The sequence below is a fragment of the Alexandromys fortis genome, unplaced genomic scaffold (genome assembly GCF_014885135.2).
Source record: "Alexandromys fortis isolate MF-2015 unplaced genomic scaffold, M_Fortis_MF-2015_v1.1 scaffold_87, whole genome shotgun sequence".
NCBI classification, from domain to species: Eukaryota; Metazoa; Chordata; class Mammalia; order Rodentia; family Cricetidae; genus Alexandromys; species Alexandromys fortis.
This window is the reverse complement of record NW_026067971.1, coordinates 7859053-7874377: the sequence shown is the minus strand read 5'-3', so window position 1 is coordinate 7874377 and position 15325 is coordinate 7859053. Positions and strand designations below refer to the sequence as shown.

The 15325-nt window shown below is 45.3% G+C and overlaps 1 protein-coding gene across 1 annotated transcript in view; it reads right to left on the bottom strand.

Annotated features, from left to right (window-relative positions):
- Pde6b (phosphodiesterase 6B) overlaps positions 1-15325 on the bottom strand; it is a 36953-nt gene that overhangs the window by 6660 nt on the left and 14968 nt on the right. The window contains exons 2-12 of the mRNA XM_050155611.1: positions 12305-12457; positions 11729-11818; positions 5961-6101; positions 5805-5879; positions 5288-5352; positions 4581-4647; positions 4331-4378; positions 2539-2688; positions 2112-2255; positions 1105-1170; positions 53-199 (exon numbers count right to left, since the gene is read on the bottom strand). Coding sequence (XP_050011568.1) covers positions 53-199; positions 1105-1170; positions 2112-2255; positions 2539-2688; positions 4331-4378; positions 4581-4647; positions 5288-5352; positions 5805-5879; positions 5961-6101; positions 11729-11818; positions 12305-12457 — 1146 coding nt within the window. The remainder of the gene's footprint in view (positions 1-52; positions 200-1104; positions 1171-2111; positions 2256-2538; positions 2689-4330; positions 4379-4580; positions 4648-5287; positions 5353-5804; positions 5880-5960; positions 6102-11728; positions 11819-12304; positions 12458-15325) is intronic.

Sequence of the window (15325 nt, the reverse complement as noted above, 5' to 3'; positions counted from 1 at the left end):
CTTCAGGGAGCTGTAACCCCTAACCACCCCTCCACCTCCTCTTATCTCCCACCTCCTGGGGAATCTGGAACTTGCGGACTACACCCAGCTCATAGTACATCTGGATGCCACATTTGACTAGCTCCAGCTCAGTACACTCCAGATCAGAGAAGTGGAACTCATAGATGTCAAACTGGGTAGGCCCTGGGAGTTCTTCTTTCTGTAAGAGAGATTATGGGCTGAGGGAAGCAAGCCTACCACACCCCCACTGGTTCTTAACCTTTCTTTTTTCTGAACCTTGTCCAGGAAGACACTCAGGTATCTCTGCTGATGTCTGCCTTCCAGTTACTTGAATTTATAGATAGATTACTCATATTGTCCCAACCCATCCTATTGCACTGTTTCCACCCACAAGGTAACTTTGAGATGCTTGCCGACTTGGTAGCAGTGATGTTGGAAAAGCAAACATAAAGATATGTACACAAAAAGTTATAGAGGCACATACATAGAGTCAGACCTACCCGTCTGGACATATGGGAACATACGTGCACACTCACAGCACACAGAACCATGGGTACTCAGAACATGTTGAATGCATCAATAAACTCCAAAACTATTCAGTAAAACAAACAGGTAAATCACACAGGTGACAGGAAAAGGTAGGTGTCCCATAACTGTTAAGTTGATGTGGGGATGTCCTCTGGGAGACACACAAACATGTGTCTGGATGTACCTAAACATACACATGCATGAATACACAAGTGCACACAGAAGTATGTAAACACATGAACACAGCTATCTCTAAACTAGGGGATGTAGCCCATGTTATTCCTGTAGGGAGGCAGCACAGATGGACACTTGGCCCAAATTGTGCCTGCACGAGCTAAAACATGCATGGTTCTGGGAAGCACAGAGGAGGCAGGAAGGCAGACAGAGACATTCAGCAGGGCAGGTATTAAGTAGACTCCAGCTGGACACTCTCAGAGTCAATACTGTCACCTCTGTTGGGAACTGTTGACATTCCTACACAGGTAGCACTAACGTCATGAAAGGATGCTGTGTGTGCCCGCGTTCCCTCCTGCCACTCATGAGAGCGGCTTGTGTCCACTGGAAGCAGGTTCTCACCAAGATTTTCCCCAGCTCATCCTCCTCACAGTCGGCGGGCTCTTTCCCCAGGCGATCCCTTGTTGGCTAACAGAGAGTGACAGGTGAGTTGTGGGATTGAGTGATAGTGTCACTTCACCCTATATGCAGAGTGACGGCATCACCTGTACCCCATGTGATGGGCTGACAATATCACCCTCACCCCAGACATGTGATAGGCTGACAATATCACCCGTACCCCATGTGATAGGCTGACAATATCACCCTCACCCCAGACATGTGATAGGCTGACAATATCACCCTCACCCCAGACACATGATAGGCTGACAATATCACATGTACCCCATGTGATAGGCTGACAATATCACCTGTACCCCATGTGATAGGCTGACAATATCACCCGTACCCCAGACATGTGATCGGCTGACAATATCACCCTCACCCAGGAATGACAGAGTGAGAGGAACCCCTTCATTCCACAAATGTTACATAGTGAACTCATCACCACTCCCCCACAAGGTCCAGGACAATAGTATCATCTTTACCCTGTGACTATAACAAAGTGACTGTCCATCTTTACGTCATGTGACAGGATGGCGGTATCATGCCCATCCGTAAGTGTGTCAGCGGCAGTGTCACTTTTACCCATGTGACAGTGGCAGCATCACCTTCACACCGGGAAACGGTGTGCCATCATGGAACATGTTGAACACACGGCTCCTGATCACTGAAGGACAGCAGTGTCCTTGTGCTCAGACCCTCAATTCCAGGCATAAGTGGTCAGTCCAGGAGCCCTAACTTTCCTTCCTTTCCCTGTGCTGTCCTTACTGACACACACGGATGACAGATGGAATAATAATGGGCTAGGAAGGCTCTGGTCACCCCTGCTCACTGCTTAGGATGAGACACAGGGAGTGTCTGGGTTGTACAGTGTGTGCGCAGTATTAGAGTTAGACGTAGCCTGGGTCCATCAATGATCTCCCTTCCTTCCCAGACAGAGGGGCCCCATAGAATGCCAGGCACATTACCAAGATTGCCTGGATTTCATCTTTGTCACACCGCACATGGTACAGAACCATGTCCTGGGCGATGTCCTTACGGTTCTCCAGCTTGTTCATCTTGTCGTAGGTGTCGGTATTCAGCACTGACCATCCCAGGAACTGTGTCAGAGACTGGAGGGAGACAACAGTGTCCCCCCATCAGCAAGTCACCCTGGTGACCGCTTACTGTGTTCTATGCCTGTGACTCAGTGGCCAGTTTCCCACACTGCTGCAGTACAGTGGATGCCTCCGAATGAGGTCTCCAGAGATAGAACTTTGGGAAACTATCCTTGTCCCTTCTCTCTGACTCAGTGCTAAGCAGGGCCCAGATGTGTGTGGAGAGGGGCAATCCTCACTGATGCCCCACACCGTCATAGGTGGACACCTTTGTCCATGTGTGGTGCTGGGTATTTACCTCCATGAGAACTTCATCTTGATCGTCGAAAGGCTTCCCGTCTTTCCTGTTGTAGAAGGTCGCTACCCCCACTATCTCCTCCTTCTTGTTGACAATGGGCATGGAGAGAACGTTCTTGATCACCCACCCAGATTCATCCAGGGGCCCCTGCTGCAGGAGCAGAGAGAGAAAGGCTGCTTCAGGTGTGGTCTGGTGAGGCTTGGTGGTGGTAGACCTCGGTTTCTCTGCTCTCAGAGCTTGAATACTGTCTCTTCACTCTTACTTGTCTGTGAACTTTATCTTCATAGGCTTTGGGTTGTAGTTTTATGGGCTGGAGGAAGCAATTTCCCCACCATAGCAAATATGAAGGGCACGTGAGGGTTCTAGTCTCTACGAGTACTTCTCAGAAGCCTTGCTCTTAAAGCTCTTACTAACTGCTCAACAAATGAACCCACGTTTCCACTTTACATTGGACTTTGAACATTATATAGTTGGTGTATTATGTCTCCCAACATGAAATATGCATAATACCTTTTTTTTCAAGCTTTACCCATCTTTTTTCTTAATATTTATTTATTATGTATACAATATTCTGTCTGTATGCCTGAAGGCCAGAAGAGGGCGCAAAACCTCTTTACAAATGGTTGTGAGCCACCATGTGGTTGCTGGGAATTGAACTCAGGACCTTTGGAAGAGCAGGCAATGCTCTTAACCACTGAGCCATCTCTCCAGCCCTGCATAATACTTTTTGACCTGTTCCTTCAAGAGGCTGTTGTAACGAGCATGTTCCTACTAACATGACCTCCCTCGGGAAAGTGCTAAGTGGCCCTGGGCATGTTTACCCAAACCTCAGCTGAAAACAGATAGAGCAGAGAAACTCTAAACCCTTCCTAGTCCCAGACCAGAGAAATTCGCCAGACTGGGTTCAATCAAGTGGATACAAAAGAAAATTCAGCTGAGTCCTGCCACGGTTGAGTGAGCCCAAAGATTAGCTGACTTCTCCTGAACAACTGATCCCAGATGAACCCAGGGAAGATAAACTAAGACCAGATGAGACCATACAGAATCCACTTAGCCCAGATAAGCTTTTTTGAGTCCAGTCAAGATCAATTGAGATCAGATAAGGTCACCTGAGACTAAGACAAGATCACCTGAGCCAAGACCAACGGATTCTAACCGAACCCACATAAAATCACCCCAGTTGTAGACCTGGAAGCACAAATACACATTTCTGGTATGTTTCTTAGTCACTGAGAATGAAATTGTTCTTTTATTTTTCTTTTGTTTTTTGATTCCAGGTTGACTTTGGGTTAATTCGCAGCAATCCTGCCTCAGCTTTCTGAGTAATAGGATTACAGATATGAGGGAAGTTGTTTTATGGGTGTATATTATACACATGTGCGCGTCCATGTGTATACATGTGGAGGCCAAGTCCGTGTTGAAGGTTTTCCTCTATTGCTTTCCACTTATCTTCGTGAGGTAGGGCCTCTCACTGAAACTGGAGCTCACTGATTGGCTAGATTAACTGGATTATCTTGTTTTGCCTGCTTCTCACCCCACAACCTAGCACTGGGATTTTAGGTACACGCTACCATACCTGTTTTTTGTTTGTTTGTTTGTTTGATGTGGGTGCTGGGGATCGAAACTCAGATCCTCATGCTTGCATAGAAAACACTCTACCTACTGAGCCACCTCCCCAACCCCATAAAGTTGTTCCTGATGTGGAAAAACCCAATTCAATCCACCATTTTTTGAAACAAAATACGCTCTTTTCAAGTAAAACTCAGTGTCTAACAAGGAGTAGGCAGATTACCTGAAAGTTGAACATTTCGTCGGCTGAAGTATTCATGATGTTACAGATCTGGGAAGGATCAGAAGCAATTCCACTCTGAGCAACTGAATGTGTAGACACAAGCACTAGTCTACTTAGCCTTGCCTATGAGAGGAGCTTCTAACTGGGCAAGGTGAGTAGCGGCTAGCAGGAAGGGCTAGCAGGAGGCAGCAGGCCAGCAGGCATTGCAGCACCGGCAAGGACAGACCAGAGCCTGGAGAAGGGCACTCACAAAGCCACTTTCTGCTACGTAGGTTGGGAGGCCACTGGCCAGGGCCCAGTGATCGGCTGGGGGTGTGCTGTGGGAAAAGAGCAGAGGTCAGAGGAATAGATGCTTAGATTGTGAGATGAACCAGTGCCCGAGTTCACTGCATGCCCTTTTCTGAGCTCAGGTGGGAGGGGTAGGAAACTGATGAGGACTGGAGGAAGCCAGGGGGAGGCTCCTTCCATTCTGCCATGATGGATCTCCTCATTTTGCAGGGTTTCCTCCCTTCCTGGAGGCTCCTGACTTCAGCTGGCCTCTGGAGAGTCAGTGTTAGCTACCTGTTCTGCAGTCCTGATACCTGAAGTCTACTTCCTTCTTGGAGCCTGTTTGGGATGTTGACAGGCTTATAGATTCATGAAGTCATTAGCCACATAAATATAGGCTCATTGTCCCTCTAGACCTGTGCTCTGTACCAGACTTCCCATTGGAGTGTGATGATGGCCTCACCTTGTAGAGGCTTTACCTGCCAGGGCTGAGATGGTTGAGTTGCTGCTGCTGGGGCCATCTGGACAGCCCACCTGACTCCCTAGATATCTAAGTGCCCGTGTTCCTCCTCACTGTCCTGGGAAGGCCGTGCTGGCTCTACATAGACACCCTAGAGATGGCTAGTCAAGAAGTTGGTTTTGGGGATGTTCCATTCTGGAGTGAACCATTTGTCAAACCCCAGCACTTACGGAATGACTTTGATGTCTTCCTTGCCATGGAGGATATAATCAATGACTTTGTAGAAGACAATTTCCTAAAAAACAGAACACATCAGTGTAGGGACTCCTGGTCAGCTTCTCAGTAGAGTCTTTGTTGAAGGGAAAAGAGAACAGCGCCTACCCAGACACATCCATGCACAAAGATACACATCCACAGATGACACAAGCACAGCACCCATGTAATGTGTGTGTGTGTGTGCCCGCCCATACATTCTCTCTGGCATTCACACTCATAGATGTGCATTGCACACCAGGTTCACATCTATCTTTCCTTTGTCACATTTAACCCCACACATACACTAAAATTCACGTGCAAGCATGCCACAATGTTTATAGAAACTCTGGCAAGCTAAAGCCGATCTAGAGAATCCACCTTCATTGGGCAGTGCAGGCAATGAGCAGGTAGGTATTTGAGGCTACTCTATCTCCTTATCCTTTTCAGGGTAGCCCCATTGTGGGGTGCCTGCCACCTATCAGCTTGACTTACCCGGCCATCTGGTGTCCGTGGGCCTGAGTATGGCTGGGCTTCCCCCATCAGCACTGGCCAGACATCAAAGAATTCCTGGGCAGAGAAGAGAGGACATGCTCAGTCTGCGAACTGTGCCATCATCGGAAGGAGGCACCTGAGAATGTGAGACCTCACCTTATCCTTGGTCATGTCTAGGAGGCCCACTGAGTATCGGTCACAGTTTAGGTAGGCCCGGACAGTGTAGAAGGCCTTGTGGAACTGCCTTTCGATGTCTGTCAGCTCTTCAAATACCTTATTGGCTGACCAGAGAAGCACCTGGAGGGGTGACACACACGGCTGTGAGCATGAGTGCCAGAGAGAAAATGTGTGGGCACACATACACAAGCACACAAGCACACAAACACACACACATATACACATGCATACACATACATACACACATGCATGCACACACACACATGCACACACGCACACACACACGCATACACATGCATGCACACACATATACAAAAATTCTTAACTGAACATTGGCAAAAACAAACATTTGTGGTAGTACATACCTACAATTCTAGCAGTTGGGAGGTAGACACTACATAACAAGTTGGATTACAAAGCAAGTCATTGTCTCAGAAAAGAAAGAATATAGGCAAAACCAGTCTAATGCTGTAACAATAATGTAATTGTTATTAAATTTTATACTCCAATTGCTTACCAAACAATTATACCCCAATGACCCAGATTATGTAAGACCAACTCAGCATTTCAAAGTCAGTCAGTATAAACTAGATTTGGGGCATGCACCTGTAGCTTCAGTTAGCTCAAGACTAATGTGACAGGGATCACTGAAGCCCAGCAGTTCAAGACCTGACTGCATGATACAGAAAGACCACAGTCCAAAAATAAACACACCACAAACCCAAACCCAAAATTAACTCATATAATCTAACACATTAGCAAACTAGAGGAAAAATCTACATGATCTTACCAATTAACGTTGAAGAATTATTTTATAGCACCCAATATTCAGTTAAAATAGAACATATTAGCAACAAAAATACAGTAATTTTCCTCAATTAGATAAAAAATGCTATGAAACTCCAACAGATGACATTGATCTTCAGGCTCTAAAAGTCTAATACGGAATTCATTACACCACACAGCAACCCTGTGAAATCATTCTTAATGACAAGAAACTCGGTGCCTTTCTCTAAGATCTGGAATGAGGAAGGGACGTTCACTAAAAATCTTTTTTAAGATTGAAAATAGATTAATCTTTTATACAATACATTCAAAATGAAATTTTATCTTGTGCAATAAGACCAGAAATAGAAAACACAATATACGTGTGTGTGTGTGTGTGTGTGTGTGTGTGTGTGTGTGCAAGGATGAAATAAGGCTATCTTTGTTTGCAGGTGATATGATTGTCTATATGAAAATACCAGAGACTCAATAAGAAAAACCTGAAACTAGTAAGTGATTCTCAGCAAGGTCACAGACTATAGGGCTAGCATAATGCAACTACTTTCTTTTCCTCATGCCAGCAATGAACAACTGGAAGACGAAATTATCAGAACACAATACCACTTACATTACCACCCCAAAGTAAAACATTTAGGTATAAATCTAGTGAAAAATATAAATAATCTATATGCAGAAGCTTCAATCTTTTGCATATGTGTGCATATGTGTGCAGGTGTTTGTCATATGTGTGGAAGTAACCCTTGGAAGTCAGTGAGTCAGTCCCTAGGGAAGTCACCTGTCTCCACATTCCCAAAACTGGGATTACAAGTGTGAGCTGCTGTGCTTGGCTTTTTACCTGGGTCCTAGAGAACAAACTCAAGTTCTCAGGCTTGTGCAGCAAACACTTTACAACTGAACTGTCTCCCCAGCCCCTAGAAACTTAAACAGTCTGATTAAAGAAATGAAATGCCAAAGTTAACACAGAGACACTAAGTTCTTGTGGATTTTTTCTGATATAGCTCAGATTGACATTGAGCTTGAAGTATAGCCAAGGATCATCTTGAACTCCTGATCCTTCTGCCTCCATCTCCCAAGTGCTAGGACTGCAAACGCGCCAGGTTTTATGTCGTGCTGGGCACTGAGCCCAGTTTTCAGGCATGGAAGGGAAGCGCTCTTACCAAGTAAGTCGTATCCCAAGCCCGGAAGACCCACTTTTTTTTTTTTTTTTTTTTTGGTTTTTTTTTTTTTGGTTTTTCGAGGCAGGATTTCTCTGTGTAGCCCTGGCTGTCCTAGAACTCACTCTGTAGATCAAGTTGAGCTCTAAATCACAGAAATCCACCTGCCTCTAGAGGACTGGGATTAAAGGCTTGGGCCACCACTACTCGGCTCAGACTCACTATTTTTAAGATGTTAATTTTTTTCCATTTTAGTATAGACTTAGAAAAATCCAAGTTGTACCTGCAATCTATTTTACAAATCTTGAAAACTTGACTATAAAGTCTATGTGGAAAGACAAAATACCCAAAATAGCCAACACAACCCTGGAAAAGAAACAATATTGGGAGACTGATATTCTTAACCTCAAAATTTTCTCTAGACTACATTGATCAATGGGAGGAAGAAAACCAGAGAATCCAAAAAATAGAGCTGCACAAATGTATTCAACTATCCTTTGACAAATAGGAAAAGCGATTCATGGAGAGACTGTTGTCTTCTGCAAATGGTTAAAACCTGCCTATCCATATGCAAAAGAGAACCCAGACCCAGACTTTACAATGTTCATCAAACTAATAAGCCTAAACTCAGACTCCCAGATGTAAACTCCTAGAAGACGACCTGCGTAATCTTGGGTTTAAGGATGAAGTTTTAGGTGTAACAATCTATGGAGAGGACTATGATAAATTGGAGTTATTAAAATTCCAAACTTCTGTCTTGCCACATGTACTATTAGGAAAATGAAAAGAAAAGGGAGGAAACACACTTCTGGCAAAGGACTTATATCTAAAATTTATACGAATACATTCTTCTTTGTTTTTGTTGTTTGAGACATGGCATTTCTATAAAGCTCTGGCTAGTTTAAAACTCACTAAGATCACTGTGTGGAGAAGGCTGGTCTGGAACTTGAGGATGATCCTTCTGAATGGGTGTTGGGATTATAGACCTTGTGCTCTCCTCTCTCTCTCTCTCTCTCTCTCTCTCTCTCTCTCTCTCTCATGCATTATATCTCTGTATGGGTGTGTGCACATAAGTGTGGATGTATGTGAATGTAGGTGTCTACAGAAGCCAGAGGCATTGGACCACCTGGAAGTGGAATTATAGGCAGTTGTGGACTGAACTCAGGTCGTCTGAAAGAGTAGTACCCATTTTCATCTCTCCCACCGTATGCATGTATGTATGTGGATATATGTATACGTAAAGATATATTTTAAACTAAACAAGAAAGAATGTAGACCAAAAGCATTCAAGTGTACTGTTTAATGCAGAGGCAGGGAGAAGGTGCTAGTTTATTTTTAGGATAGAAGGCAAAGGGGTTGCATAATCTCTGTGCTCTGCTCTTTTCATAGGAGTGAAGATTAACATTCTTGATCAAAAAAATTCTTACATTTTGGAGGTGGATGGTGGATTAGAGGAGCCAGGGCGCTCTCTGTTGAGGGTACGTACCAAGAAGAAGAAAAAGCTCTCTGTGGCAATGGATCAGGGCTGGAAATATCAATCAGAAATTATGTCTAATTTTATACACGTATGATGGTTATATGTGGTATACCTATTGTGTAGGCACATACGGGTTAGCACACATAATCTTTTTCTGTCAGGTGAGAGGGGCCTTGGAGCAACAAAATAAATATACTGAGTACTCAGATCTTAGTTTCTATCAGAGCTATCTAATATACAATCTGGGCTTCTTGGAGAAATGATGGGTCTAGGGCTGGGGCAGGAAGCATATCAAAGAAGCCGGGGAATCACACAGCGATGAGGCATGTTAAAAATCACAGGAGCCAGCGCAGGGCCAGACATAAAACAGCTTATGGAATGTAAAGAATTATATTAGATCACAACATAAAACATAAAACAAATACTCATGAGTCTAGACATGAATCATTAAGTAAATTAATAAGTGGTGAGTACAAACAATTGTATAGCTGCTCCACTCTGAAGCAGGGGAATGCCTCCCATTCCTAAGCACAGTACGAGCAATGACTTCCTCAGAAAGTAAAGGATAAAAGTTCAGATATCTTTATGGTTGAGAAAGTAACAGACGTGGGGTGGAAAGGATACTATTTACTCTTTTTCTGGTAGGCCCTAGGATGGCAGCACCTCTTGTGATTCAAAGGAAAGGCTCTTAGCCTCTACAGCCAGTGACCCAAGTCTAATCTCAAGAATGACATCAGAACAATTCTAACACCATGAACATTGCTAGCCAGGCTTCTCTGTCAAGGCCATGGGAAACAAGCAGATATGACAAAGACAACTGAGCATCCCGTGGGGTTTGAGATGCCATTCTAGGACAGAAGGAAAAAGAGTAAACAATAAGGAGATGTGGAATCAAGCACGGCAGCCAGGGCTGGTTCATTAACTGTGGTAACCTCATACACCAGTGAGACATGGCAAAACAAAGAAACTACCTGCTGCTGAGGGCTGTACATCTCTGTAACCTAAAACTGTTAGAAAAAAAGACTATGAAATAATATAAAGGGGGCAGTGAGATGGCTCCATGGGTAAGGATACCTCCCACCAAGCTTGTTAACTTGTGTCCAGTCCCCAGAACCCACAAGGTGGGAGAGAGAACAAACTCGGGCAAGTTGTCCTCTGATCTCTATACCCATGCCATGGCCTGTGCCTGTCCCAACAAGCCTTTAATCCCAGCACTCGGGAGGCAGAGGCAGGCGAATCTCTGTGAGTTCGAGACCAGCCTGGTCTACGAGAGCTAGTTCCAGGACAGGCTCCAAAAACCACAGAGAAACCCTGTCTCGAAAAACCAAAAAAAAAAAAGCAACAATAATAACAACAAAAGGAAACGGTAAAATGGAAAGTTACCAGAATAAGCGAAAGGCTAGTGACAGAATTGTCAGTGTTATCTGGGGCTGACTGTGGATGGTAGGGTGGAGGGTGGGTTCCGCTGGAGCTTAAAATTACACAATTTCAAATGGGTACAAATAACCACACACACGAGGGGCATAGGCTGACTCTGGAATTTCAGGAGCCACTTTTGACTTAGTCTCTCAGGAGAGTGGAGGAAATGCAGAAAGAGGAATATAGACCTATGTGTAGAGGAAAGGATGGCTGGGCAGCAGATTGGGACAATATCCACTTCTGTCAAAACAATAACTGAGCGCAGGCAGTGCAGGGTACCTGGGCACACCTGGTGTGGGGGTTTGAATAAGAATGGGCCCCATAAACTCAATATTTGAGTGTTGGTCGTCAGATACTTGAGAAGGATACAGACACACATTCTCACTCCCAGTTTGTTTGGGATTTTTGTGTGGGATTTCCCACAGGCTAAGACTCAGGTAGGAGAACTTTGCATTGAGACCTCTTCTGAGCTCTTGTGCTGTAGCCTATGGCACACTGATATGTATTTCAAAACCCCAGCACACTACCCTGTCGGACACTCAAGTTTCTATCACATGCAAAGCAAAAGCATTCCAGATTCTTTGTCAGACCCAATCCCATAAGAAGATAAGGTTTGCAGCAGTGGTGTCTGTCTGTGGCTCTGAATGAAGCTGTGCCAACTAGGTCAGTTGTAGGAATGAGCAGAGGTTGTTTTCAGTGTCCGTCTTACAACCTGCCTGCCCAGGGGAGCACAGCACCCCTGACCCTGCTCAGTTTTGTACAGGCAATGATACAGGTAGGAACAGCTGGACCTGCTAGGCCAGAGTCAGTCATGCTTTGATTGGACAGCACCGTGTCTCAGTCACTCATGGAGAGAAAACCACTTAGCAGGTTGGAAGGCTGGGAAAGAACTAGCCAGCGCATACAAGTACCTGGCCTCTACGTGTCTCACAGTTGTGGAGGTAGCTTAGGTGATAGATCTTCAGGTTTAATGCAGCAAAATTCAGGTACTTTGCGAAAACCTGAAACAGCAATCATAATAGACTCAGAAATCCAGATATTCAAAGATATATGTACAGAAAAGAGACATGTCTCAAAGGTTCTGGAAAAATTGCTACATACATACAAACATACTAGTTCATGGGGGTGGACTTGCACACACAAACTCAGTCCTGTGGGGCAGGGACATGGCTCACATACAAAGATATGCAGAGGGACATTACTCATGCATCAAGGAGAACAGCTTGCACACAGCGCACACACCCAAATAACAGAGATACACAGAGATTTGAAGGACACGGTTTGTACATCTGGAGGAGCACAGCTCACATACTGAGACTAGCAGAGGGACACAAACCAGACTAAGACTTGTCGAGGGACGTGGTTAGCCACATGAAAAGAGACAGGGACATGCAGATGAGCCAAGGCATGCCGGGAGGCAGTACATACACAGACACACAGAGCAAACACACATGAAGACGTGTCTCTAGCATGTCCTGGACACTCACATCTTCGTCTTCACTTGTGAAGCATGGGCCATCCAGCTTGTTCACAGCCATGATCACAGCCACGACATCTTTGCCATTCATGATTGGTGTGGACAGAACGTTCTTGGTCACATAGTCGGTGAGCTCATCGGCGAAGGGGCTGAAGTGGGGACACTGCAGCGAGATGGGGGAGGTTATTGTTGGGGTCTGTGTGGGGTCTGCGGTGTGGCCCTCTTAGGCTTCACACTGGGGCCAAGCTCTAGGAGGTCACAGTCTAGACTAGCGCTATAACATCAGGTAGCCCCACCCCTGAACTCAGGACAGTCCCTAATGTTCTTCCTAGTTCACTTCACCTCTGATTCCTAAGAAGTCTCCCAACGTTTCCTCCCAAAGAGCCCCTACAAGATCCTTTAGCAACTCTCTACTTTGGGGCAAAGTTGGCCTCCTGGATGTTCACATCTGCCCCACTGCCTACCCCTAGACTTCTAGCCCAGGTGGCTGTCTCCTACCCCCAGCCCCCCTCCAAACCTGCTGCACATTCCTCCCGGAAAGATAACTATGACTGAATGAAGGATGGACTCTGTTGAGACTGGTGGTTTGTTACATTACTAAGACATGCGGCGGAGGAGCTGGAGCTGAGGTTTCTGTATCTTGGGGTCTATCCACCAGCCCTGCACTCAAACTCTGCTCCACAGACCACTGTCCACCATGAGACTCTGTGATATGCTGAGTTTCACCTATTTCTGGGCTCAGGGAAGATTCAAAGAGGGCTCAGGAGGGCTCCTACATCCCATATCTGAAAGGAGTGGGCCATTGGAACTAGGCTCAGGGTACTAAGTTAGAGCCAGGCACTCCTAACAGACATGTCTCTACCTTACTCTCTGCTTTCTTGTTATGCCTTTATTTACATGAGGCCAAAGTTCCCTGGCACAGTGACTGAGGTGAGCGATTGTCTGTGACTTTAGCCTCTCCTTAGGGTCTGACCTTGAGAACTGGAGCCGTTTTTTGTCCCTCCCCTTCCTGTCCAGTAGATGATGGACAGCTATCAATACCTTTGACATCTATTGTGCCACTGTTGACAGAGATTTTCTTACATGTACTTAGGACAGTATCTTGCAGCCTTGTGATTTGACATAATTCTCCTTAGGTCAACACTGTGAGCAACTTGTTAAGTCCTCTGCTGGCATTCTATCTCCTTGGTAGCAGGCTAGCTAAAGACCTTTAGAAGGAGCCTGCTAGCAGCCTGGAACTTGGGATGTAGGTGGAGCCAACTCTTCCCCTTTCCTGATTCTTGGAGAAGCAGCTGCCACCTGGCCGCCATGTGGCACCAAGCTGGAGGTAAACCAGCATATGTATGATAGCAGAGAAGAAAGGTGAGCAGCAAGTCCTGACAGAGGTGACATAACTGAGCTAGACACTAACATCTTGTTGTAGATCACTAACCTTTTCTGGCTGAAGTGTAGGTACGCAGCCTTGGTCATGTGGAAATGAAATGGTGCGTGCTCCCAAGGAAGGAATATCCTGAGTAGCTCCTCATGGTTAGTCACTGTAGCAATTATAAACCTGGTGGTTTGGATGTGCCTATTTCCTGATTAGCTAGAGGCTGATCCTGACCAGAAGGTTGCTTCTGGAGTAGTCTTAAAGCACTATACTAAGGCGTACCGAAGCGTTTCTGTATAGAACAAGAAATTACTTTCAGATGTTATACACAGATATTTACGCTTGACCCTCATGTGTTGCACACAGGTCCACACTTGACCCCCCCCCCATCCTCAGATGGTTCATACATGTCCACATAGTTGACGCTTAAATCAGTGGTTCTCAACCTGTGGGTCATAAACCCTTTCGGGTCAAATGACCCTTTCATGAGGGTTGTATATCAGCAATCCTGCATATCAGATGTTTACATTATAATTCATAATAGTAGCAAAATTAGCTATGAAGTAGCAATAAAAATAATTTATGGTTGGGGTTGCCCCAACATGAGGAGTGTTAAAGGGCCACAGAATCAGGAATGTCGAGAACCACTGCCATAGACGAAGCACAGTTGATCCTCCAATGAGGCACAGAGGTCTACAATGTGACTCTTGGGGACACAGGCCATACATGCTAGGTCATTGTTTAGGGTTTCTATTGCTGCAATGAAACACCATGACCAAAAGTGTTGGGGAGGAAAGGGTTTATTTGGCTTACACTTCTATATTGCTGTCCACTATTGAAGGAAGTCAGGACAGGAACTCAAACAAGGCAGGACCTTAGAGGCAGGAGCTGATACAGAAGCCGTGAATGGGTGCTGCTTACTGGCTTGCTCCCTGTGACTTGCTCAGCCTGCTTCCTAATAGAATCCAGGACCAACAGCCCAGGGATGACACTGCCCACCATGGGCTGAGCCTGCCTCCGTTGATCACTAATTGAGAAAATACCTTACTGCTGGATCTCACGGAGGCATTTCCTCAGCTGAGGCTCCTTCCTCTCTGATGACTCTAGCTTGTGTCAAGTTCACACACAAAACCAGCCAGTACAGTGGTTGTCTAGTTTTGCTTTTCTTACTGGCTTTATTTCTGCCACATTTCTCCCCACATTTGAGACCTCACTTTAGCACCTGTTTTATCTACACACTCTATAAGCCTCATTTTTCAAACAAAACCATAGAGTAGCTTGGGATCTTCCTGCCTTTCCTTGGCCTCCACCAAGGAACCTCACCTAGTGATTTCTCTCTCTCTCTCTCTCTCTCTCTCTCTCTCTCTCTCTCTCTCTCTCTCTCTCTCTCTCTCTATTTTTCTCTGTCTGTCTCTCTCTCTGTTGATCAAAGCTATGATTTTAAATGTTCTCCTTGTTACTCAGCCTCCCTGACTCTGTTGATTATAGCATGGTTATTTTTTTACTTTATAGCTAATATCCACTTACGAGTGAGTACATACCGTGTTTGTCTTTCTGGATCTGAGTTATCTCACTCAAGGTGATCTTTCTAGTTCCATCCATTTGCCAGCAAATTTTATAATGTCATCGTTTTTAACATTGAGTAATACTCCACTGTGTAAT